This window comes from Embiotoca jacksoni, unplaced genomic scaffold (assembly GCF_022577435.1).
Source record: "Embiotoca jacksoni isolate LCO1_2020_lvr unplaced genomic scaffold, fEmbJac1.0.p SCAF_14, whole genome shotgun sequence".
In the NCBI taxonomy this organism is placed as follows: domain Eukaryota; kingdom Metazoa; phylum Chordata; class Actinopteri; family Embiotocidae; genus Embiotoca; species Embiotoca jacksoni.
In genome coordinates this window covers 11,784,072-11,810,212 of record NW_027185274.1, presented here as the reverse complement: position 1 = coordinate 11,810,212, position 26,141 = coordinate 11,784,072, and the positions used below count along the sequence as shown (strand labels likewise).

The following is a 26,141-nucleotide window of genomic DNA, read 5'->3' as shown; positions in this document are numbered from 1 at the left end:
ATGGCAAGGCGGTTCCTTCCTCCTGCTGCCTTCAATAAAACTCAACAGGTCAACTATCTAACATTCTCAAATAAAATAAATAGTTCCTGACGTGATCAGTTTACAACTAACTCAGTGTGTCTCCAGCCATTCTGCCTCATTAAGCAGGCTTATAGCATTTGTAAGACCAACTTATTGTTCAATGTGCAACACGTCTCAGCTTAACATTATCATTTCATCAACCCGCAGTATAAAAGAACAAGGGATTTATTTCTGTTGTTGAAGAGTAAAAGTCATTTTGAGATGCAGCCTTTTAAATCAGCAAACTGAGACTAATGGCTTTCTACTTCCAGTCCCCTTTATGATCGCAATAATTGATGCAAATTTAAGCAATCTCCACAATATTTGTGGGAGCTTGCAATTGTGCAAAGATGACGTGATTTTACTGCAAACAAATTTCCTCAACAGCTCTGTTGATAGTATTACTACACTAAAGTAGTCAAACAAAACCTGCTTTATTAAAAAAAACAATAACTCCTCATTTACAATCAGCGAGGCTCTGCTTGCAAACTCTGTGCACAGGAGGAAACCTGCATTTTATTTTTGTACATACAGTATGTGTTATAATAATATTAAGGGACGAGCATCTAAAGCTCTTATTTTGAAAGGCAGATGTAGCCTTTGTATCACATATATAAAGCTAGGTCACTTTTATGTTTTTTTTGTGTGGTTTTTTTGCAACTTTGAGCCCTATGATTCTCTAAGTTCAATAAATAAATAAAAAAGATAGAACTAAAATATTTCTGTTATGTGCAGCATGCTTATTGTTACAGGAAGTGATTACATACTCTTTGTCAGGTAGTGCCTAAAAAAAACTAAAACTTTGTGTTTTTCTCGACTTTCAATTTTGTTCTAACTCCTGCAATTTAACCACAAAAAGTTCACTTCAAACTCGGCAAATTATATTGCAATTTTTGATCACAATAATCACAAAAAACTCCTGGAAGGACTGCACTTTGGCAACTTCATGCTCTTTTACATTAACATTACAGCCAGTCTTGTTGACTGTTATCAACATTACATATGGAAGAAAGACTGATAAAAATAACTCAGAACATGATGTGAATCTCATATTGATAAAAAGAGACCACCTCAGGCTTTCCTTTGACTTTTTTTTTCCTCCCTCCTCAAAAAACATTTGAAGAAACTGTCCAAAAGCATGTCTTCTGCCAGCAACATGAAAGTTAGTAAAGCCCTAGATGAGATCAGACACTCTTGTTGATAGTTCTCACATGAAAGTAATGTAAGACAATGGTGTTCAAGCAGCTTATCATAATACAGACTGCAGTGGCAGGAAAGACTTATTTATTCTCAGAATTGTTTGGTTCTCTGAGCAGCTGGGTGGGGCATGGCACAGCCCGTTTCCACTCTAATCCGGTGCTCAATTTATTCTATGATTTGTACCACAAATCAAACTAGAACTTTAGTGTCACAATCTCAGTGATTCTTTATTTTGCATTCATTTCTGGCTACAAACACCATCTCAGAACTCCCAAATCACTTTCTAATAATGTTATGAATTATGTATAATTAATTGTTTTCTACTTTTAGGCACCACTCTCATAAACAATTAAAAACTGCGTGTGTGTGTGTGTGTGTGTGTGTAAGCGTATTAGATTGGTGACACCAAATAGGCTAAGAACAAAAGCGAGTCACATGTCACAAGGGGGCTTTGTGTGAATTTTAACGTGAATGTCTTTTTAGTGATCTTTAATCACAGTGATGCCACAGCTTATTTGGCCTTTGATACAGTACAACTTAAAAGTTTAAAATGAAAATGTCACAATGCATGCCTTTGTTGCAAAATCACAAAAGAAGCAGTGTATTCTGCAGAAAGAAAAGTATTCAATTGTCAGGTTATTACTTTTGTGATAATGACTTAGTGAGGAGTCACTCTTGACTCCACCTTTACAGTGATGTCTTCACTGTACTTAATTATGCAAGCAATAGTCTTCATTGTTATTGTTACTGGAATTAGAATACGTTTTATTAAAGTTCTTTGGCCAGAGGTTTTCAGAGATGTAGTCTCATCAGGAACTTTGACAAATTATGTATGGCGTTTGCCACTGACGTGATTCTAACTTTTACTTTTAAAATTTTACTGGGATAATCTTATCTTTGCACAGCAATGCAGCTTGAGCTTCTTCAGAAAAGGTTTGATGTCAGGCATTGGCTTTCTTTAACATCTTTATTTGTATTGAAAAATATTTTTTTCTCTTCATTTCATACATTTTCCAAGATAATGCAAGAAGATTGCAGTTTTACATTTCGCACGTTAAGGTCTTTATTTTTGTGAGACAAAGTGTGCACATGGGGCACCTGGGAAAAACAAATAGGTTGCAGCAGCGAACAAATAATACAATTTCAGCCTGTAACCTTCATTGTGACAATAAAAATGATTTACAAAGAAATACAACTTCTAGTTGTGACAGGGGCTGACAGGCATCAGCCATCTGAATTAGCTTTCAATTCATATGTCCTTCAAATTGCATTGTGGTCCCTTGGTGGCACGTTAAAACGGATGAGTAAACACCATGAGCTGTGCTACCACTCAACCGCAGAGGCACAAAATCAGTATCTTTGAACGATTTGTACAAACATAAGCCTCTAAGGGAATCCGTCACTCACACTGGTACGTCAGTACATACACTGTACGAGGGTGAATCAAAAAGTTCTGAGACTGCCTTTGTTGCACGTGAACGACACGCAGCACCGCGATGTGCACGTAGCACAGAGAAGCTATGACCGCCGTGAGTCGGTACTCCAAGTTTCGGCGCTTGATCAAAATCAGCACCTGAGTCACACATGCTTTTGTGAGCAGTGGTCCAGGTGCAATGTCGCACCTGAAACTTAAACAGAGAGCGCATATACATTTTTTTTTATATATATAAATTATTGGGGAACAGAAAAAAGCAAGATAGCCAAATACGGCGGGTAGACGTGGTGGGGTGCAACGATTATGTTGTAGTGGGCAAAACACTTTTCAATGCGCTGTGAGCACACGTACTGTCATTTGCACTGTTTTCCCTTAAGATTCCTCAGAACATCACTGTAGAAATCGGTGTTGACAGTCTGGCACTGGGGGACAAATTACAGCGCACAATCCTGTGAATGTCAAAGACAAACCCACCTGGTTGCACTCCTTTCCTGAAGCGCCTTTTCCGGTTTTGGACAGTGCACAACAGGAGCAGTCTCAGAACCTATGGATCCACCCTCATATATATAAGTGGTTTGGAGGAAAGCCACCAGTGTATTTTCTGACATATCCTCTCCTTCTTTCCACTGAGCGTAACCTGAATTATTTAGTAGTTTGCGCAGATCTCTGCACTGTCGGGAAAAAAACACGTGTTCTGTATTCTTGTTTGCAATTGAATCCCTCCAGGAAATGCACATTTGCAGAATTACTGTTGTTAGTGCCCTGCAGCCAGCACTGGTGGTCAGCATGAGCTCAACAGAGGTCTGTTTGCATTAGTGGGCCCTCTAAAAGTAAATAATAATCAAACAATCAAAGCATTGCTATTGCTATGACGATGGTATGTCTGTCTGATCATTTGTTGTTGTGACTCTCATGTGCGCTGCATTTCTTGCTTCAGTACAATGTACGCGGGTGTGACGCACTACAAAAGACCGTGACCGAGACCACAAACCATTACTTATTTACAAATCACTCAGAGTGACAGAGAGATTACAGCCATTTAAGGTAAGAAACATGTCAAAGCTCTGCCCTAAAAACTAGAACTGGCATTTTCTATTTGCACAAGAAAGACTGGCAAAAAATAAACAAGTAATAATGATGTGAATATGATGAGAAAATTACAAGGAGTTTGAGAAACAGAATCATACAAGAAAAGGGGAGGTGTTAAAAAGCAGCATTTCATATGCATCTCTACAACAAACAGGTGTAGGTAACAAAATACATGTGTTTTAAGCACAAGGGAACCATTGTACTTTTTGTTACATTTTTGTAGGTTTTTCCTTGTTGCTGTTTTACAAACTGGAAATTCTGCATCGCATGTCTGATATGTGAAGGCCTCTACTAAATATCATTCAATAATAAAAATAAAAATGATTTGACAATAGCCAAAAAACTATTCATTGAGCTATAATCTCTATTAGTCTTTTTGATGACTAGCTGCAGGTTGTTAGCTTTGCCTCCTTATTGGGGACATTGAAAACATGTACTGATTAACATAATTGAATTATTGGAATTTGCATGTCTTGATTAATATGATGTTATGGCAGGATTGCCACAACACACAACAATAAATAATAATGAGGGTCCTGAAAGACAGTGAAATCAGGAGGTTTGTTTGGTATATTTCATGGGAAAACTATCTCAGATTTTTATTGAACTTGGTGGAAGGGTGTAGCAAGAAAGAAAGAAAGAACCCATTTAGACAATCCAAGTCATGGGGCAATTCCATTAATTATTTTTTCACTTTTATTACTTTAGAAAGGACATTTGGCCAACTAAATGCCATGCACGTTAGCTGCCGTTTATTGCAGGTTGTCCGCTCACCTCTGACTCTAGTTCTGTCTGAGGTTTCTTCCGACTGTTGCCAAATGCGACCCACGGGGGGATAGTTGTGTTTCTCTCTATAATATTGTAAGGTCTTGACCTAATGGCGCAAAGCGCCCTGCGGTGACTTGGTAGTGAAGTTCAATAGTGACAAAAAAAAAATAGGCTTGTCTACAAATACGATGACTCCATATCATAATTCATATTCATGGGAACCAGTAATCCTCTGAGATACACATGTACTCGTCAAACTTTATACAGTAAGCAGACGTTATGCAGCTCTCTGAGACAGTGGTAGGGGAGAACTGGATATGGTACAATATCTGAGGTGAGGCTTTGGCTTGGTTCAAGCGTATTTTTAACATGTGGACATATATGTCTATTGGTTGTGAGTGCAGATTTGCTGATCATGGAAAAGTAGACTATTGGCCTTGGCCCAGGTCTGCGCTTTCCAACTGCCCTTCTTGTGTGTGTGTGTGTGTGTGTGTGTGTGTGTGTGTGTGTGTGTGTGTGTGTGTGTGTGTGTGTGTGTGTGTGTGTGTGTGTGTGTGTGTGTGTGTGTGAGTTTCATAAGACGGGGAAAGCTCACAGGAGACAGAGCATAACACTTAGAATACATTTGTTTGTACTGTCACTCTAGATTAAAGGAAACCAGTCAGCCGTTCCTGAACACAAACTTGTTTTCATTTCAGACGGTAAGCTTGATTTAACATGTACGCACTGATTGGAAATGTTAAGCATAATCTTTCTCTTCACTGAAGTTAGAAATTAGCTTGACAGTTTAATACACTAGTCTCCCACTGAGGTAAATAACATTTTAAGCTGAAAGTTTAAGTCTTCTCAATAAGAGTGATTTATTCCATGATATGGTTGTTCATTTTCAAATTTCTGCATTCTGTATTTAAGTGCCACATTCATAAAAACTGGTTTACCGGATTTAAATCCTTATTCAATTTATTCTTGAACTTTTTCATATCTTTACACCATCACTACCTCGGGTTAAACTCGTAACTCTCATTTCCAGAGTCTCAGGAAAACAGAGGAATTGTGTTTGGCTTTGGTGTGGTGGCCAAAGACTGCACAAAGTATAATATTATTGCGTAGCTCTTTGCTAACAGAACATTTTTGACATATTTGGAAACATGCTTTGTCTATGGTGACAAAATGCTCACCTCCTATTGTAGCAGATATTCACCTTGCATAGTAAAAAAAAATATATACATTAGGTTAAATACAACATAGTTCAGATGTATCCACTGGTTATGACGATATTTGCTTTACATTTACATGACATTAAGTAACTCCGTTCTTAATACATGACTAGCATCCTTCAAATTAGGCCACTAAATTATACAAATTTTATTCATGAAAAAGTGGGGGAAGAGTTCAATCTAATTAGTTGCACTGTGCAGCTTGAAGAAGTTGGTCGCAGTGTAGTGCATAGGGGATTTATTTTTTCCTCGAAAATTGTTTCATCCGAAGGATTTTTAGACACCAAAATGAAAAAGAAAATTTTTAGGTTGTGAATAGGTTTTGTGGCCCACTTTGATGTTAATAACGAAGCTTGATCTGTGTTGTGTGATGTTTTGGATCTCTGCCATCATTTAATCTGTTATATTAGTTTGCCCTTGATTATAAGAAGGAAAACTATTTTATGATCTCGTACTTGTCTCGGTATCAGGAGATGGGGAAACTTGCTTTGGTGAAACAGTTGAACCCGGGAGGAGAGTACTGGCAATAACATGAAGTATACAGTTGCATATAATGGATATTGTTGAATTGTTGGGTTTCTCTGTATAATATTGTAAAGTCTTGCTGTGAGGACTTTGATGTGTTAAGTGCCATGAAATAACCTGAATTGAATTGAATTGAATATACTCAAGTACAAATGTCTCAGATTTGTACTTAAATACAGTACTACTTAGTTAATTTCCACCACTGGCTTATAATTTTTACAGATGACAAACAGTCAATATTGACACTGAGAACAGATTAAAAGTGATGTAAAACACTTCTTGTGCCAGTGTAAGTTTGTGAATTAGATTTATTGGTGTTTGAGGGAGCTTCTCAAAATGAGGCCAAAAAAGAAAAACTGCTGGAAATGATCCTTTATGTATTCAAGTTTCCTCTCCCATCAACAATGAACTTAGTATTGATTGTTTTGTTTGATCTAGCATTCTAATTGGTCTATATGATCTCGCTATCTGATTGGTTTATCTGCTCTAGCATTCTAATTGGTTTATTTGATCTTGCTGTTTCTGGTGAAGCAAAAAAGGTCCATATCTTCAGGGATTCTTTCCATAATGTTGTCAGTTACTTAGAATTACAATCTGAGCCTGTTAAGGTATATGTTAATGTCTGAAAATATATGTTGCAGTCTTTGCAAAAAAATTACACACAAGCAGAATTTTAAATATATCAAATTAAAATGATCATCAAGCGAAGGTCAGCCTTCTTGTTCTTCTGATAGTGCTACAACCCTTTTCTAGTCTGAAATCCTTTAATTTCTGTGATGTTGTTAAGAAGTGAATGTTGGATCAGTTGACATGGGTTAATGGGGAAGGGGAGGGTGTCATGCATTGTAGTCACCATGGTGATATCACATGAGTGCTTCATTTTTGTCTATTGTCAGTGGACAAAAAAGGTCACCCAATCAAGTAGATTACTAAAAATGCTAATTATGTTAAACACTCTATTTGCTCTTTTTGTGGTTGTATTTTGCGCTGCATATCGATGTAAAATCCTTATCTTTGTTTACCTCTATTGCCTTTTCTCGTCTCTTTTTCCTAGATGTTTCTGGTGGCTCTGTCCTTTGCCTATTTTGCAAAGGCTCTGTCGGGGAGCTACATGAAGAGCACAATAACCCAGCTGGAGAGGCGCTTTGACATCCCCAGTTACCTAATAGGTGTCATTGATGGGAGCTTCGAGATAGGTGAGTAGGCCGGCCTGCCAATCACTGCTGTTATGTTGTTGTTATGTTTGTAGCCTCTGTGTCCTGAGCTCCCCTTCCTTCTCTCGTCCTGCTTTTGGGGTGAAAATATGAATGGGTCATCGAGATATTCAAGCTGCAGATAAAGGACTTATCAGGTTTCCAAGTAGAGGACAGAGGGGTGTATTCTTGTGTGTGTGTGTGTGTGTGTGTGTGTGTGTGTGTGTGTGTGTGTGTGTGTGTGTGTGTGTGTGTGTGTGTGTGTGTGTGTGTGTGTGTGTGTTGGTGAGTCATAGTGTTGACCAAGGATATAAGACACAAGTTCTGAGCTCTTTTTAAGCTGTGAACAGCCATACCCTTGAATTTGTAAGATTTTGTTATGCACTAACTTCCCCATATTATCATTTTAATCTCTGCTTTCCCCCAGTAATTTACAGTATGTGGTTATCAGATGGCTTTTTTCCAACATGTGAATCAGTTACAAGCAAACCAACCCTTTAGGCAATACTGACTAGCTCTGTGCAGATATTATAAAATATAACACGCACCCTTTTCTTGCAGTCCATGCCCAACAACATTTTCTGTACTGGGAATTTAGGTTAAGTTAAGAAAACAAACTCTTTCCCGTACAAAATAAGAAAAAACAAACACACTATGAAGGGGATAGAGCAGCCTGAAGGATATTTGGCATGGGTTTATCAGCCGTCTTATCACAGACATGATTTTTGTAAATGTTGACCCATACGTAAGGAGTTGCTACACAGTATAAAAGTTGTATAAAACATCTCATTGCTTCGTGGGTGTGTATTTAGATAGAAATTAGTCATTTGGATTGCAATTATTAGGACCAAACGCAGATCATTTGTGAAAATGTTCAGCTATGTAGTAGATCTTGGTGTCACTACAGTACACTACAGATACTGTATTGTATGTATCTGTTGTTTCTCCGAACAGTGAGGATGGCATTCAGTAAATGCGTTCCATGATCAGTTTCTAGGACAGTTATATAAGTCTTGGCCATTCAGCTCAAGTCTCTCTTGTAGGTTATGAATCATAAATAGCGAGCAGAGCGTAATCATCTACTATCAGGCTCATGTTAGAATATTTGGGCTGCTCACTCTTAATGTTATGGTTCTGTTATAAGGACTATGCCTGGAAATAAGCTGATTCAGTGAGATTCAGTGCTATATAACTTAGGTGCATACAGACCTCAATACACTAAGTCTCTTTACCTCAATTTCTCCCTCTCCTATGAAAGCCCTTTCACTCATGTGGACTAGGCAACAAGCTTTTTCTATAGGACTGTTGCTAGGATAACATAGAGGTAGAGCAGGGCAGAGTGAAAGGGAAAGAGAAAAGAAAGTGCAAGAATGAAGCAAAATGAGTGTGGAGGGTGCTAATCTCAAAAATAAATAGTGAGGTATTGTACACAATTTTCAATACAAGTAATTCAATGATTTTCTTACAACTACACAAAATGGTCACAAGCAGCCTTTTACAAATCATTATTATGACATTTTTCAGAACTGGTTCTCTGTCTCTCTCACACACACACACACACACACACACACACACACACACACACACACACACACACACACACACACACACACACACACACACAGTGATCAAATGGTCCTCTTCCACTGACAACAACAACAACAACAGCTGAAGGATTTCTGGAAGGTTTGACATCATCCCATCAAATAAATGTATACTGCAGAAAAAGGTCACAGCCTGGCATGAAGCTTATCTTTCAAGGCTGCTTTTCCACCTCATTTATAAGAGTTTTCATGTCACTGATCATGGACAAAATGCACTACAAAGGGTATCAGTCAAAAAGTCCCACTTAGTGCTGTTTAATTTTTATGCTATGTTTACTACAACATGCTGCAGGTTAGAAAAAAAAAACTGGAGCGCGGAGATAATGCATCACGTGGGAGTGAATTCCCCATCTCCTTTTCCAACTACAAAAGTACACACCACAGTGTTCAGCAGCTTCCATTATCATCTTTTCACATTAAATTTTTAATGCATATGTCATCCTCCACTGGTGCATCAAAATGTTGGCCATGCTATCATAATATGTATCTACACTTTGTGATGAATATTTTATTAGCTAAGGCACACAGGGAAAATAACTGACTTGGATGATTTTGTTTCAGAATTGTTTTAGCTTTTCCACTGCATTTCTATATCCTGTTTAGCTACAAAAAGCAGTTATACTAAAAAAATAAAAGAAATACTAATAAAAAAGAGAGTTCCTTCATTTGACATAACAATAAAAATTGATGTCTGATGAAATGACAGAAGTGTACAAAACAGTCAGGGACACTAAACACTAAATACTTGGCCAGGGTTAAGAGCCACAGGTGAACCAAACTCGGTCACAGAAAGCTATATCGAACAAAAGAAACGAGGCACTGATAGGTTCCTTCTCAAACTATTTGCTCTCTCTGTGTACAATAGCATTTTAAATCAATGGCATTTCTGGCTCCATCCTCCCAGGTAACCTGTTCGTGATCGCCTTTGTCAGTTACTTTGGGGCCAAGCTCCACAGGCCAAAGATTATTGCAGTGGGTTGTGTACTGATGTCTATTGGCACCTTTATCATCGCTCTGCCTCACTTCATCATTGGACGGTGAGTAAAACAGAGCCGACGGGCCTGTTTGTTATTAGACTCAATCTCAGACAATAATATATTTATCAATTAATTTGATCTCTATACAAGTAATTTGTCCATTTTTTCTTTTTCATTATGTATAAAGGGTGATAATGTGGGACATACACAGCTGCTACAATTGTTTTCAGGACTATACCTTCTATAATAAACCACTGCCAGCATAGATCAGCCCGTAACTCACATGCTGCTTTTCCAATGAAGAATTCCATTAATGACATGTTTATACAGAAAAAGCTCCTTTCTGCACAGTTTGAAGCGCGTAAACCAAGTGAAATGAGGATTTCCTCTCTGTCCCTGGGTTTGAACCTTTTGTATTTTGTGCACAGCTATGAATATGAAACATCGGTGCGGTGGGTTGTGAACTCAACCCTTAACCCCTCTCCATGTCTGGTGGGGTCACCAGCAGGCCTGACAAAAAAGGGTAACCTTCCTCAAGTGCCAGCCACAGGTGAGTGTTAAAGCACCCACAACAATAGTGTAAACAAGTAAACGTGTGATTCTACTTCACCAATCTTTCCCTGTAGGTTGTGAAAGTGAGTCCAACCTGTCTATGTGGATCTACGTGCTCCTGGGAAATGTCTTGCGGGGGATAGGAGAGACACCCGTTCAGCCTCTGGGCATCTCTTATATAGATGATTTTGCTACGGAGGAGAATGCTGCACTGTATGTTGGTAAGAAAAACATGACCTAGTCCTAGACTAGCATTACACAAATATATCACTTTATCAACATTATTTCATGCATATGAGCTCTGAAATGTGACATACAGTAGCTGTAGGAAAAGCAACCAGTATTTCTTTGTATGTTTTTGCAGTTTATATTTCTACATATGGTAGCATCCATATCCAAGTTTGCTTTGCACACTAGATATTTTTCTGAGCTCAGGCTAGTGCAGTTGGCCACTAAAAGAAATGTCACATGCTGTTATCGCAACAAGAACTGTATATGGCCTGTAAACATGATTTAATAAGACTGAATTAGTATTACTGAAAAAGAACGTTCTTACTCAGCAAGTTTTTTTCAAACAAATTAGGGTTTAACCATGCATGCAGTGTAAACCCATTTGTATGCAAAACTTGTGGCAAAATATGTGTCACGCTTGGTATGTTCTACTGTATCTCTGTTTCTTATAGAGGTAGCGAAAGTCTTAACCAGTTTTTCTGTCTCTTTGGGGTTGTTTATTATATCCTAGGCTTTGTGCAGACGATCTCGGTGGTTGGCCCTGTGTTTGGTTACCTATTAGGCTCCCTTTGTGCCAAAATCTATGTGGACATTGGATTTGTAAAAATGGGTGAGTTTATACATATTTCTAAGTATTATAAGGCCAGACATTTATGTAAATTTGTAAACTGTCTGGACACACTTGTTGTCATTAACCTCTCATACTAGACTCATAAGAGAGCTCATCTGAGTGGATCTGGATAATATTTGTTTAGGATGTATTTGTCCATCGTAGGGAGCTAGTTCACTGAAACGGCAGGTTTATTCGACCAGATTGTATCATATTTACCTTTGCAAGGAACTGTAATACTAGAGGCCAGAACATGTTGGAGAAGGCTAATCAACATACTTATTTAGGTCCAATTCAGCCTTCAGTTCTTTAATATATAATATATTTTAATCTATTATATGTGACAACCAACAGTAACATCAGCCAATGGTTTGTGAATGGCGGTTATGAAGCCTCGAGTTCCGATTCTGGCCGTCGCCATATTGCTAATCCCGAGCAGTTTTCAGCCAGAGGTGACCATATTTGGCTGAGCTGGGTGGGAGGTGGATCTGATTATGCCTCATTTGTCAGCCCCGGAAGCTACGTCTACTTTTATATAGTCTATGATATATCCATAATGTCATCATGGAGATTTTAGGCTGCACAACTATGGTACAGCTGTAAAGTAATGGATGCCATGGCAGCTGACAGGAATTGGTTGATAAAGATAAACTTATTAGTGACACTTTGGTAACTCTCAACCTCATCAATGACCTATTAGATGATATTTACTCAGACACTGAAATAAAATGTATTACAGTAGGCACAACACAAATTTAGAGTAGGTCAGTTTTGCATTTTGACATGTCACAGCAAATGCCGAGGTGAATTTGGTTTCAGGTTCATGGGGCCAGAAAACAATGTGTACATTCTGCACAGTTCTGTTTTATACATTTCAGTTATTGTGAGAAAACATGGACTAGCCTGATTTCCACTTCCACAGTCAAACAGATGTACAAATGTCCCTAAAAATCCATTTGCCTGTTCCATCACTCCTTAGACCCGTCAATGATAAGAAAGGTACAGAAATCAAGTTTAATTGATGCAACGGCACGGAAATTGTCTGTTTGAGAAAAACAAACGAAACAATGTTTATTATGAGACTACGTTTCTCGTTTTACATTTAATCTCCCATCACCTGCACGTCACCCTAGAAAACTGCCTGCTCTTAAGTATGTATGAAGTGGGCACATTCTCACCACACATCATTCTTTTATAAATGCCAGGAATTGTTTGTAAAAGGGCATATGCAAGGTTTTTGTTCATTATTTATACATGTGGCCCCCGGAGTTGGTTGCATACTGGCTCACCGTCAGACTGCCATTGCTTACTGAAACACGTAAATACAACAGATTCAGCGGTAGTGCTATTAGTAACACCGGTGCTCTTCCTACCGTTGCCTTTAGGCCTTTTCATTCATAAAACTAAAGCATGATGTTATTAGATGTTATTAAACAAGTGGAACACAGTCAGTATGTGCACAATTCAAGACTCAGAACAGGTGTACAGGATTAGTGTCAATTAGCGAATGAATGAGGCCAGCTTAGGGAGAAGGAGGACAAAGCCCTCTATTAGGCACAATCAAATAGAGTGCAACACGGAGAAGGATTATAAAGACAAAACAAGGAGTGGGAAAGGGAAATGGTACGGAAGGTAACCAGGAACAAAAGTAAAAGAAAAAAAGGGAATTTGAGCTGACGAAAAACTGAGAAAAAAAAGTAGAAACAGGAGGTTTACACTGAAGACTTAAAAATAACTTAAATTAGTTGTTTTTTTCACACCAAATATATCTTGTCTTATTTTGCTCCTATTTATAATAATAGACAGACAAATCTATGACAAAGAAAGGTCCGATTTGAGTAACAAATCCAATTCGCCTGCAGTCATCAGTGAACATAGTCTTTGACGTGACAATAATTACAATTGAACTATTTGTGTCTGTTGTGCCTATGATGCCTACATGACAAATATTTACTCAGTGCTTTATCTTTGCGTTCTTCGATGAGATTTTCAACAGAGAGCGATCAATAGGCTTTACAGAGTATTCAGAGACTCCAGCTAAACCATACAGCACGTGTTAAATAAGCCATAAGCCACTAATATGTACAACCTATTTTCACCCTCTCTCCTCCCAACACAGAAACCGTCACCATCACCCCAGCAGACGCCCGCTGGGTTGGGGCCTGGTGGCTGGGCTACCTCATAGCCGGGGTCATCACCCTGTTTTCTGCCATCCCATTCTGGTTTCTGCCCCGCTCTCTGCCCATATCCGGGCCCCGGGTACCAGACAAGTGCACACCAGAGCAGACAAGTTTCATTAAAGACTCTCCCCTTCTGAAGCAAAAGTATCCAGCAGACGAACACAGTAGTTTTATAGAGATGGCCAAAGGTAAGGATGGATGTTGAAGTTTGCAGCTCCCTGGAAGACTATCTAAATGTGCCAAATATTTTTTGGTTTGTCAAATTTGGATGGTTTTTCAGATTCCTTCAATGATCACTGTCATTGTTGGTGATTATAAATACTGAAGAATTAAATATTGTGTAATTAAAAAGCCACTATGTGTAGAAATTAATTTGCCGTTGAATGAATAGCAACAACCGTCAGTTTTTCACCTGAATTGTCAAAATCTTTCACAAACAAAAATGTATGCCATTAAAATAATTCAGTCTTTCTATAGTAAAAGTACTTTAGACTAGAGGCCTGCACTACGAAGATTTCTTTAGGTATAATACCGGGCTTTAAGGGTTACAATGGCTGCCCACTTCTTATTTGGATATATTGCCAGGAAAAGTTCTGCTGCAGACCTTACCCTACTTCGCAGTATGAAGCTTCTTTTGTGTATTTTTGACAAAAAATGTCACGCACTGCAATTAAAAATCAATGTAGAAGTAAAAATGATTTAGATTGCAAACAAGTTCTTCCCAAAATAATTTGTTTTTGCTTTGACCACGATCCACAGTGTGGCTATACACACCGAATTTCCTTCGAGGTACATAGAGGTCATTATATTGCTCTTTACATATGGAGCAGGTTATGTTCAAGATAATAGATCAAAAAGTTTTAGTCCCGCTCCTGACCAATCAATTTTATTGGAAAATGGCATCACTAATTGTAGAAGCTGTTCTTCCTTCATTTGGCAGCAGCAGCTGTGCTGCTTTAAGCCTGGATTATGTGTTTAACTATGTTAACATCATAGTTTGTTCCATGTATTTAAAATATCCCGCTCTGCTCCGAGCACACCTTCCATTTTTGTGATTCATAGTACGTGGAGATTGTCTTTTCACCAGTCAGATTGCACCAAGTTCTACACAAAGTAGCTTTAATTGGCCACAAGACAGCAATCGTTCTCTTCCCGCTACTTCATGAAGACAGAAAGGCCGACTACCCTTTATTTAGGCAATTACATTGTTAGAGTCAGCGGTAATTATTGCATTACATAGGTGTGTGTTTCAACTAAAATTTGTATCCCTCCACAGACTTTATTCCAACTCTACGGACTCTGCTGGCACACCCTGTGTACCTCATCTACCTGTGTGTGACAATCATCCAGCTGAACTCTCTTATTGGCATGGTCACTTACAAGCCCAAGTACATTGAGCAGCACTTCAGGCAGTCCACCTCAAAGGCTAACTTTCTGATGGGTGCGGTATATGTCATGAATATTTTATTGTCTTCTATAAATTATTTGTGCGTTACAGTCTGGGAAACATGAAACAGAACCAGATCAAGGTTTTCTGCTTGGTTTGCTCGGCTTAAATTATTTCTGGCATCTAGTATATACACAGCATTAAAGTCATTAAAGACTGAGAACTGGGTTTGCTATATTTTAATTTGACCCACTAACAGCCACAGCTGCACTAACTGGAGCTTTGTCAACAACAGAGCTGCTTTGCCCATAAAATAAAATATCTAATGAAGTTCATAGCATACAATGGATATCTCAATGTTTATGTCTTCTCATTAAGGGAGATGCCTGCACTGTTCAGATTGGGTGCATATGAAAGAGAATGCAATATTAGTTACCAGAGCTAATGATATGGGTAGAGATAAAAGATCATGTCTTCACATCGATGTTAAATAAAGATATAAGACAAAAAAAATAGAAAAAGTAGGGCTTTTTTTTTTAATTTAGGCAACTTGGAACTCATGTAGTCTTATTTTTTCTCAGAAAGGTGCAGATGTGCTGAGTAGCAAGTCCCCAGCTCAAATCTCCTCCAAGATCAACGGTTTGCTGCACGTTAGTCCCCTGCTCTCTACCTCGTTTCCTGTACTTCACTATATCGCTATCTAATAAAGGGCAAAAAAAAAAAAAAAAAGACAGCTGAAAAATGTATCTTTGAAGAAAAAAAATAATTGAATGTTACATTCAAGCCCTTTCACCCTTTTGCAGCTGCATCAGTTGAACGGAGTAAACCTCAGTGGAGCCCAGGATGAAAGCATGTGTCAATAGTGTTTATGTATCTACTCTCACTGGCAAAAGGAGAAAACAATAGTTCTGCATTGCAGGTTTAACCAGGAGGCCATTATTAGCAAGTGTAAATAGATGGTAGCGGAGCTTTGATAAATTATTAAACTGTATCATCTGTTTTTGTTCAAATTAAGATTTCATTTCAGTTATTATTGATCATGTGTTCTGCTGTTTCTTTTCATCTCAGGCGTGATCAATATCCCTGCTGTGGCACTGGGAATGTTTTCTGGAGGTCTGCTCATGAAAAAGCTGAAGCTGAACATCATGGGAGCAGCCAAGTTTGCCTTCAGCACGTCTCTGATTGGTTACGTCCTGTCTCTGTTCTTCTTCGCAATGAGCTGTGAGAATGCCAGGGTAGCCGGGGTGACACTTTCGTACAAGTGAGTCACAAATAATCACATAATGGGTGATGACTACTGACTAGTGTCTGGAGTTTTTCTTTTATTGATGATTCACAACATGAACCAGAGTTAAGTGGCTTTAATGTGTTGTAGTGAAAGAAGTGAAGTCCATCTAAGGTGTGCCACTTCTACCTGAATTTGATTTAATCAAAAATGTTTTGACAATAATTGATTTAAGAATGAGAATGTAGACTCATATCGAGGCAGAATTGGCCCCAGGTATATTTCCACAGTGCGCACACAAAAGAAGAGCATGAGAAGTGCCAACAAAACCAGCAGAGTCTTTAAGACTGAGCTGCAGCAGACACAACTGAAATGACATTGCTGATAAAAAAAAAGAAAAAAAAAAAGGACTTAAAGCAGCCAGGGGGGATGCAACGTGCGAATTAACCTTCACTGAATGTGCTGAGACCGGCACACACACAATTAAAAATCAACACTGCAGGAGGTAAATAATATATAAAATGTCCTAATGCTTATTAACTCTTTGTTTACTTTCGTAACTGCTTGAGCTGGAAGTGTGCAGAAACACCAGTATACCCGTACGTATTGACCTAATCAATATTTGTCTCTTGCGCTCCTTCTTTCAGCATGGATACGACATCTTACGATAAACACTCGGTGTTCGCTGCCTGCAACTCACACTGTTTATGTTCATCGAGTGACTGGGACCCAGTCTGTGGAGAGAATGGCATCACGTATGTTTCCCCGTGTCTCGCTGGCTGCACCACCTCTGCTGGCTCAGGGAAAAACACAGTAAGTTGACGAGCTCAGGTTGACAAAGTACTGCGCCACGCACATTTCCGCTTGTGCATACATATGTCGTTTTTACTGCCGTGTGCGTACATACGTGTCTGTGTCCTGCGATAGGTGGTCATGTGTGCGTGTCTCTCCAGGTCTTCTCTAACTGTAGCTGTGTCGGTGTGGCTGGTAACTTTACGGCCAGGACAGGTCAGTGCACTGACAAGGACGACTGTGACGTGATGTTCCCGTACTTCCTGGCTCTCTCCGTCATCACTTCCTTTATCATCTCTCTCGGGGGGACACCAGGCTACATGCTTCTCATCAGGTTAGATTTAAATCAGAAAGAATGTAATAAAATTCAAGTAGCTAAATTGCCATGTCAGCATTATTGTCGTCATGTCTATTATGTCTCTTTTTGGGCCCTTATTTTTATGCTTGCTAGTACTAGCAGTACTAGTACTACTTGCTAGTACTTTGGTGGGATATGTGCACTTGTTCGGGGTAAACTACACCTTGCCCGGAAAGCAGATAAGAGTAGAAAGCAGCAGCATGTGGCAAAGACACAAAGCTGCTGTCAAGATGGAAAGTTTCCAGCTGCCTTCAGTCTCTACAGGAAGTCACAAGAACACTCACATCCTGTGAGATCTGATTAGGATACGTATATTAATCTGCTCTGAAGGAATAATGCTTAAAATTTAAATCTTAATGAATCCCTTTCCAATTGGCAATACAATACAATTGTTTGTTGTGACTGAAGCAGGAAGGTCAGTTAAGCTGCCTGTAATGACCTATGAATTAGTGTGAGTGAGTCTGACAGTACTTGCTGGCCATCTGAGGGCAGCAGCACACATACTGTACGTTGACAAATCTGCAGCCTCTGATTTGAGAAGCACCAGAAAGCAACACCATAACACAGACCTGTCGTTTTTTTTTTATTTATTTTTTTTATCTTTATTAAATCATGTGCAAAGGACACCAGGCTGCCAGAAAGTCACTCATTCAATACTGCAGTCATCAAAATGGTCAGTTTGGTCCCAGTATTGTGTTGCTAATGTGGATATTGTGGGATTTTCTGGCTCATCAGCCGTGTATCACTGCCTCCTTTCCAACTTTATTTTCAGCAAAAAGAGCATTTCACGTTATATTTTTTTAAGGTGCATTATAGTGCAAATGCTGTTGTCACATTTCACAATATGATGCGACCATTTATGTCATGAGATACTGTCGAAAAAAAAAATGTACGTGCTATATGAAATATAAATGTTCATCATTTGATTCTTCACTGTAGAAGTTAAATAATGACCCACACCATCTGCCTCTGTCTGTAGACTTGAGGTGTTACGTGTTCAGGCCTTGTTCCCACTGCACCATTAAGACAATAATGTGATTTTCTTGAGAGTCAAATTTCTATTTCTTGAGCTGTTGTCATAATGCTTCACTCTGATTGGCGCAGCTTTTTCGGATTAATATCTCTATTTTTTTCTTCCTTAAGAATGTATAGCTGACTTACTAGGATTGGCAATGCCCAGTGAGTCATTGTCTGTGTGCCACATTTACAGTGGAAACAGGGGCTTTGTCAAATAAATGGTTTAAAAATAGCTTGTCAAGATGGTCAGCTGAGAATCACTAAAATTCTTGGGGGAAAGCTCTGATCTGTTGCTCGCAAATGAGGTCAGGGAGGCAGTCAAGTGCAAGTTCAAAGTGAGAATCGCTCATGTTACAGTGGGAACACATTTCCTGGCCGTAATTGACAACTATGAAATGCTGCTGATATTAGCCGTGATAACAAGCATCAGTGTCTACAAACAAAGCACACCATGTTGAATGTAAACAGTTCAGTGAGTTTGGCAGCAGGGATTTAAGAAAATCTCCGGTCCAGAAATAGATTATGACTGTCTTGAGTTTTGAAGTAATTAGGATGTTAGAAGCTGCTTCAGAATTCCACGTCAGTCCGAGTTTTAGTGAGTTGTGTGAGTGATGATAAAAGATCATCAGGGTTGAAAAAGTTCTTTGCTCATGGGCTTGCTGTAAGGGCCATTCATTCCTAGAGACAACCTTAATAATAAGATACAAATACTTCAGGATTTCACCACAGGAATACATAAAGTACAAATGAGGCCGAGCCAAAACAAAAGATCACAAGAAGCCGTGCCATAATCTTCAGCACCACAGCGGCCTCTGCTGGCGAACTTTCCACATCACACAACAACGTGACGAGACCTTCCACAGACACCATGCTCTAATTTTTTCTGTCGCTTTTATCACCATTCACATAACAATATGTGTTTTTCAGATATAGAGCGTTTTAAGGTCAAATATTACGGGAATTACATCTATTCATGATATGTGAACACATCGACACACACACGCCGCGCATAAAGCTCCGAAAGCCTTGTCAGATGATCCTGTTGGAATGCAGTGGCCTGACAGGAATAAAATCAGTCTAATGTGCTGTGTTTTCCGTGATGTGATGTAATTCTGACATCAGAATGAGGCCATATGTTAGTGGCTTTAGGAAATGAAAGCGTGCACTGATTTGGAAGAGGAAAGACCGATGAACAGTAAAAGTAACCTCTTCACGTTTGCCATTTTTACCCCCCCAAAAAAATTTGTTTTTAAATATCCTTTAAGATTTGGCAGAATTTTTAAGGAACATCCATTGTTTGATTAAACTCTTTTTTTTTTTTTTTAAGTAGTAAGACGATAACTTGAGTTAACTGACCTCAAACATGCTCTGTTTGGTGCTGTCGACACAGCTGACCTTTTCTCTTACAATTTCTGATGATATATCCTGACAAGTGCTGCAATTTTTGTTCATGCAGGTGCATAAAACCGCAGCTGAAATCTTTGGCCCTGGGTTTCCACGCTTTGGCAACACGTACCCTTGGTAAGTCTCCCTCTGAGCCCATCCTGTAGTGGGCGAGTTCAAGTGACTGTGGGTTAAGGTCAAATGTGTTTTCCTGCTATTTAATCTGCCTGAAAAGCTTGTTCCGTCTTCTTTTGTTTGTTTTCATTTCCCTGTCACATTAAATAGCAGATACAGTTTAAAGTGCACATTTGCCAAAAACAAAATTGTCTGAGCTAGATGTTTATTTTTTACTGCTTTAAACACTGTTTGCAGAATCTGGTGTGTTTCAATTCTAACAGATGTGATTATGAAAATATATTCGTTGTTCTACAGCTGGAATCCCTGCACCCATCTACTTTGGAGCAATCATTGACACCACATGTCTAAAATGGGGTCAGAAGAGGTGTGGAGGCATAGGAGCCTGCAGAATCTATAACACCACCGCCTACAGGTAGTACTCGCATACATACAGTTCAGGGTATTATACATCTTTCATTTCCTGTCATAAATAACATTAAGTTAATATTGCAGTCCGAGTGGTCTACTTCAGAATTTGACTTTGTATCGTTTGTAACAGCTTTTTATTCATATACGTGTGTGTGTGTGTGTGTGTGTGTGTGTGTGTGTGTGTGTGTGTGTGTGTGTGTGTGTGTGTGTGTGTGATCTTTTAACCAAAACAACCGCAGAGGTCCTTAGTGTTGATACATGTTTAACATTTCTGTCCAAATCTGTTGATAACAATGCAAAGAATAAAAACTGTTCATTTAACACTTAATGGAAAAATTCTATATGATTGTTAGCCTGGACCCACCCACTTATTGTTCCCGTATGTAGTCTTCGCACCAATCAGAGACCAGTTGGGGCGGATAATGGGATGATGAAGTCCAGCGTTTGTTTCTAAATGTAGTTATAACAATTGCGATGGTGGTGGAGCAAGACGAATTAATATATACAGCTGCAGCAAGGCCAGAAAATATCAAAGAATTGAAGCCGGAAACAACCCCCTGTAGTGAGGCCAGATCCACTTACACACACACACACACACACACACACACACACACACACACACACACACACACACACACACACACACACACACACACACACACACACACACACACACACGGTGAATTTGGGTCGGGTAATACCAGCCTGGCAGATTGTCAGAACTTCCTTTATTAAAATAATCCTCACAGGCCTTTATGAGCCATGGCATATTTGCAACGGTGATATATTAAACTTTTTTTTCCCACTAAGTGTTAGCACGTACAGCAGAGGCTGTCACATACTTTTAAAAAAAAACACTACTGCCCAAATGCCGCAATTTCCTTAAAATCATACTTTTTCCGGTGCTCGTGACACAGAAAGTGACATATTTTTAGATTCTTACGGGACGTTTTATAACCGCAAACAGCTAATAGTGCCACTTTGTTCAAATGTAAACAAATATAGGCTGAGTGAACACCATGGGGGGGGGACTCAAGCTGTAACCTAAAGCTAAGTAGCAACACCTGACACTGTGGTAACATTATAATCTCTGTTCATACTACACAAAGCTTCCAAATCAAGCATATGAAGCGATATAAAATAGGAGCTGGTTAGCTCATCACTACTTTCTGGTATGATTTAGTAACATATTAAGCCAGTATCCGTCGGTCACCATTTCTTTCCCTTCTCACCCCAGAAAGGATGTTTGTGCTGCCAACTTGTTTGCTCAAGTAGCCTCCACTAGTTCTTTCCATGTCTGACATATTGTCCAAAAAAAAAAAAAAAAAAAAAAAAAAAAAAAAAAGCCAAATTTTCATCAAATCGATAATATCGTTTCCTCTCTTGCTTCTCAGGATAGCATACCTGGGCCTGACTCTGAGCCTGCGGACTATCTCGTTTATTATTTGCATCCCGGGCTTCATTCTACTCAGTCGACAGCTGAAGAAGGAGAAGAAAAGTGGCATCCACGGAGCTCTGACTAATGGAGGAACTGAACTCGAGGCACTCAGGAGGGAAGAGTTTGTGATTTCCAATTCTGACCAATCACGGCACACGTCAGAGAACAGCACAGATAGGAAGACGAGGCTGTGACAAATCCAGCAGAACTGACCCCCCCCCCCGCCCCCCCGGTCTCCTGCGTACATGATTATTATGTACAGAGTGATACTATACACATGCACACACGCTCACACACAAATAAGACTGGCAGGGAATCACGTTTTATCCGATTATCTCATGTATAGCATACATTTTATATTTGTACTTCTGGACCTGTGAAGGCTTTGTGAATCTGACAGAAATTGGAAATAACTGAAATAGTTATTGAATGTACATGCAGTTGCTTTTCCATATAAAGAAAAGCACAATCACAATATTTCTCAGTGTAAATGCTGGCTTTAGAGATTAAACAGGAAAACCGCACCAGTTTGAACACCAGCATTTATTAAGCTGCCTCTTTTGGATTCATCTTTGAAACGAAGTTTTTCTTCCTGATACCAGCGTTACTGAACAGAGGAGGTAAAGTGGCCTTATCGACCAGAGTCACAAAACACACACAATATATATTGATATAAACATTTGGGGCTTTTAAGAGATGAGAAATGATTCTTCTTTCAGAATTTCAAATAAAAAAATTTAAAAAAAAGATCAACATGGTGTGGAAATACGTGCTTGGACATGTATTTCAGTAAAACTAAAAATAATTTGGCAGTTATTGATTTGACACGTGCCTCATTCACTCAACTGTTACCTCTAATTGTGTGTTCTGACAGACACTCGATAGGAAATTTGTCGCATTTTGAACAGATATATTTGAATACTTTTTAATTCTACTCTTAAATTTCAGACTCTTAAATATTTATATTTGTTTGAAAAAAAAGATACAATTTCTGACTGACTCCAAAACTTTTGCCTTTTACCTGAAGCCCAAAGTTAGGTTTGATTGTACTGCAGTTTGTGTTTGGTGCTTTCTGGATGAACCTGCTCCTTTTGATAATCATAATCACCTAAAAATAGAAATTGTATTTCAGTGAAATCTGCTTGTGCAGTGGAGTCCGTTCTGGTTTCAATATCGATTACATCCACAAAGCGGTGTTGAACCAACACGGCCCAGTAAACCTCTTTCTTTACCGGGTGTAAATGAGGACAATTTTTTAATTGAGAACAAAGAACTCTCAACATTTTAAGACATTGATAATTAGTATTATAATACATTTGCTCAGAGAAATCTAAACAGGGCTCCTCAGGCTCTGGTATTAAATAACCATTGTTGTGCCTTGGAAGAAGCAGTTTATACTGTTGCAACACTGATAAATAAATGATATACTGTATGTCGTCCCAGTCTTTGGGCTAAAATCCTCCTGTTTCTGAAGTGTTGCCACATGAATTGTGCATTTATTGCTGATGTGTAGAAGCACTTTTTCCATATCTGTTATATACAGTATGTTTCACAGGTTAGTGTTTTTATGTAATATTGCTTTTTTTTTTTGGTGTGTGTGTGTGTGTGTGTGTGTGTGTGTATTTTTGCACATGAAAAAAAGTCAGCTGTGCTAAAACCCACAAACATCGCGGTATCCTCTCAGATTGTTCTTATCAGTTTTATTGTCATAAAATGATTCATCCCAAAATTACAACAGCTGTTCGTGAAACCGGACAATGATTTTTCAAATTAATGTCAGGCAACTATAACTGTAAGACAATATACAAATGTTCATTTTTTTTTTTAAGACTTTCTTTAGGGTTCCCATGTGTCCTGGGAAACATGGAAACTTTTAGACCGCTTGGAAAATGAAAGAAATAATGCAACGCCCTGAAAAACCGAAGCCGAGAGTGAATCGTCAGATGTGTGGAACAAGTGGCAGCTGAAACGTTTCAGGCACCTTATGGAGTTAGAATGGCAAGGTTGAGAATATATGGGCTGCTTTTAGTCATGTTTTGAAACACTCTTATACTCTTACGTGCTTTTGAAGTTGACGGCTTTTGAATGTAACCAAATTGATGCCCAAAGTATCAATAGTGCTGATACAAAGCCAAAGATCAATTTAATATTTGGACTTCTGCTGCTGTTACACGATAACCTTTACCAACCTCTCAAATTCAGTGAAACTTTACACCTGTTGAAACACTAAAACCAGACTACCTTTCTCAGTTTCTTTGCATCCTGTTAACACGGAGCGACCCACCGCCTACCTGCGCTACACTGGACCACCTCACCTTTTGCGTTTATGTTAAGCAGGCAGACCTTTTTTTTTTTCTAAAACAATATAAATCCACCCTAATTCAAAACTCACTACGCGCTCTGAAGTACCAGACAAACGTTCGACACGGGGAGTAACACCATAGAACCGCGTTGATGATTTTTCTAAGGAAGTTTTATGGCCACAGTGGTAAAATCTTCAGATTCACTTCGGATCGGGTGAGGAATACAAATTACATACAATCGTTAACAGTTTATTTTTGTTTTATTCCAAATACTGATCTGTAAAAAAAAAAAACAACGACATTGTGTTTGATGTGAAATCGACTCGAGAAAGCAACTGGACGGTCCACCTTTCCATTATCGCAGCCTGTGATCGATTTCGGCAAACCTTTGTGCCATTTTTACCACTGCGGCCATCAACCGATTATCAGCAGAGCACAGTTACTACCGTAGTTAAGATGATTTATGTCTGTATCCACAAGTATTAACAATGCATTCACTTCAGAAATAATGACAAATGATCACACTTGTCTCCTTTACATGATGGAACAACAACAACAAAAAAAAATCAGCTGCCTTTAACCAAAAATATCAATATCTGTGTCTATCGGTGATCCTGGCCTTGTATAAAAACTTGGGATTGCAACCAAATGTGATTATTGCCCATCCCTAACGGGAGCTTTGTGTGTACATGTCTGAGTATGAGCATCTTTAAGTAATATGTGGTTTTCATAAAAAATTACGGTAGCATAGAATCCTCAACACAAGGAAATGAAGAGTATTCGCAATGTAGCATATGTATTGTTAGTCTGCTGTAGGCTAACATTTCACTAGTGAGGATGAGACACAAGCGAAACTTAAGATGATGGCGTCTGAACGACTGATTCTGTTTTTTTTTGTGTTTTTTTTTTTACTATCCTCCTATTGTTGTGAGATGGTGTCATATTTAACACTGTACCAAACAACAACGTCAAGTTAAAAGGGCTCTGGTCACCGACGGAAGGAAGTTTTCACAAACATGCAAATGCGTTATTAACCGTCATCTTAAGCGTTCCACAAATCTTGACAGGTACGGTGGTTTTGGACGTAGACCTGGTCCGAAGGATAAAAATCTGCGATATCAGTTTTTCGGGGTTTACAATGAAGAAATACAATGAAGGTTTTTTTTTTTTTGCTGTATAACTCTAAATGTTAGTAAACGCCTACTTGTTCAACTCCAGATTTGACGATTGTAAATTCACAGCTGGTTCGTTATTATCTGGATGGAGAAAACAAAATCTCTATTCTTTTTTTTTTCTCATTGGAAAGTGGCTTTAAACAGCTTTAACCGAGACGCGCAACACCCTTCCGCAACAGCAAGTGAATCAAAAAGCGCAGGATGTGTAGCTGGTTTTAATACTGCCATTTAAGTTTCCCCTTTAACTGCCAAAATCAAATGCACCAGCGCCGTTCCTGTGTGCTGTTAGCATTTTTTTTTAGACATCGGGCTACTACAGTAACTTGAATGTTTACTGTGACTCAAAAAGGCCTGTTGGTGAACCCAGCAGTCGGCAGTAGTCCTTCATTACAAAGCCATGGATTTAACACGTTTTAAAGGGGGACTTCAATAGAGAGGAACTTGGTTAGTTTCAGGTGTGACCCCCTTCCCCCCCCCCCCCCCCCCCCTATCAGACAAAGAATATTTCCTGATAACGTCCTGAAATATATTTCTCAAAAAAAAGAACGGGAACCGTGTTTATTTCCACAACGGATACGTATGATTTTTTTTTTGGCAGTTTCGAAGTGTGTGGTGACTGTGTCGTCTTTTGAATTCAGGTTGGTTTTCAGGCCCCAGCAGGCATACTCGGCGAGGAGCGGTGTACAGAAAGGAACTCATTATCTCAATAATGCGAAGGCCTTCGCTTGCATTAAAGAAATCAGAAAGTAAATCATTTTCTTGGATTATTTTTGTAAAATTTCAAGGAACATCTTCAATGTAATACTGAAATAAAACGTTAATATTCAATCAAACCGTGATTTTGGTGTTATTTATTCAAGGTCCCTAATTAAAGTG

The 26,141-nt window shown here is 38.9% G+C and overlaps 1 protein-coding gene across 2 annotated transcripts in view; it reads left to right on the top strand.

Moving 5' to 3' along the window:
- The window catches only part of LOC138197267 (solute carrier organic anion transporter family member 1C1-like), a 31,686-nt gene extending 5,588 nt beyond the window's left edge, over positions 1-26,098 (top strand). For both annotated transcript variants that reach the window (XM_069147968.1, XM_069147969.1), the window contains exons 3-15: positions 7,349-7,490; positions 9,996-10,128; positions 10,497-10,618; positions 10,695-10,841; positions 11,363-11,461; positions 13,581-13,829; positions 14,918-15,082; positions 16,097-16,289; positions 16,901-17,066; positions 17,207-17,379; positions 19,877-19,941; positions 20,236-20,353; positions 21,744-26,098. In XM_069147968.1, coding sequence (XP_069004069.1) covers positions 7,349-7,490; positions 9,996-10,128; positions 10,497-10,618; positions 10,695-10,841; positions 11,363-11,461; positions 13,581-13,829; positions 14,918-15,082; positions 16,097-16,289; positions 16,901-17,066; positions 17,207-17,379; positions 19,877-19,941; positions 20,236-20,353; positions 21,744-21,981 — 2,010 coding nt within the window. In that variant the 3' untranslated portion in view covers positions 21,982-26,098. The remainder of the gene's footprint in view (positions 1-7,348; positions 7,491-9,995; positions 10,129-10,496; positions 10,619-10,694; positions 10,842-11,362; positions 11,462-13,580; positions 13,830-14,917; positions 15,083-16,096; positions 16,290-16,900; positions 17,067-17,206; positions 17,380-19,876; positions 19,942-20,235; positions 20,354-21,743) is intronic.
- The last annotated feature ends 43 nt before the right edge of the window (positions 26,099-26,141 follow it).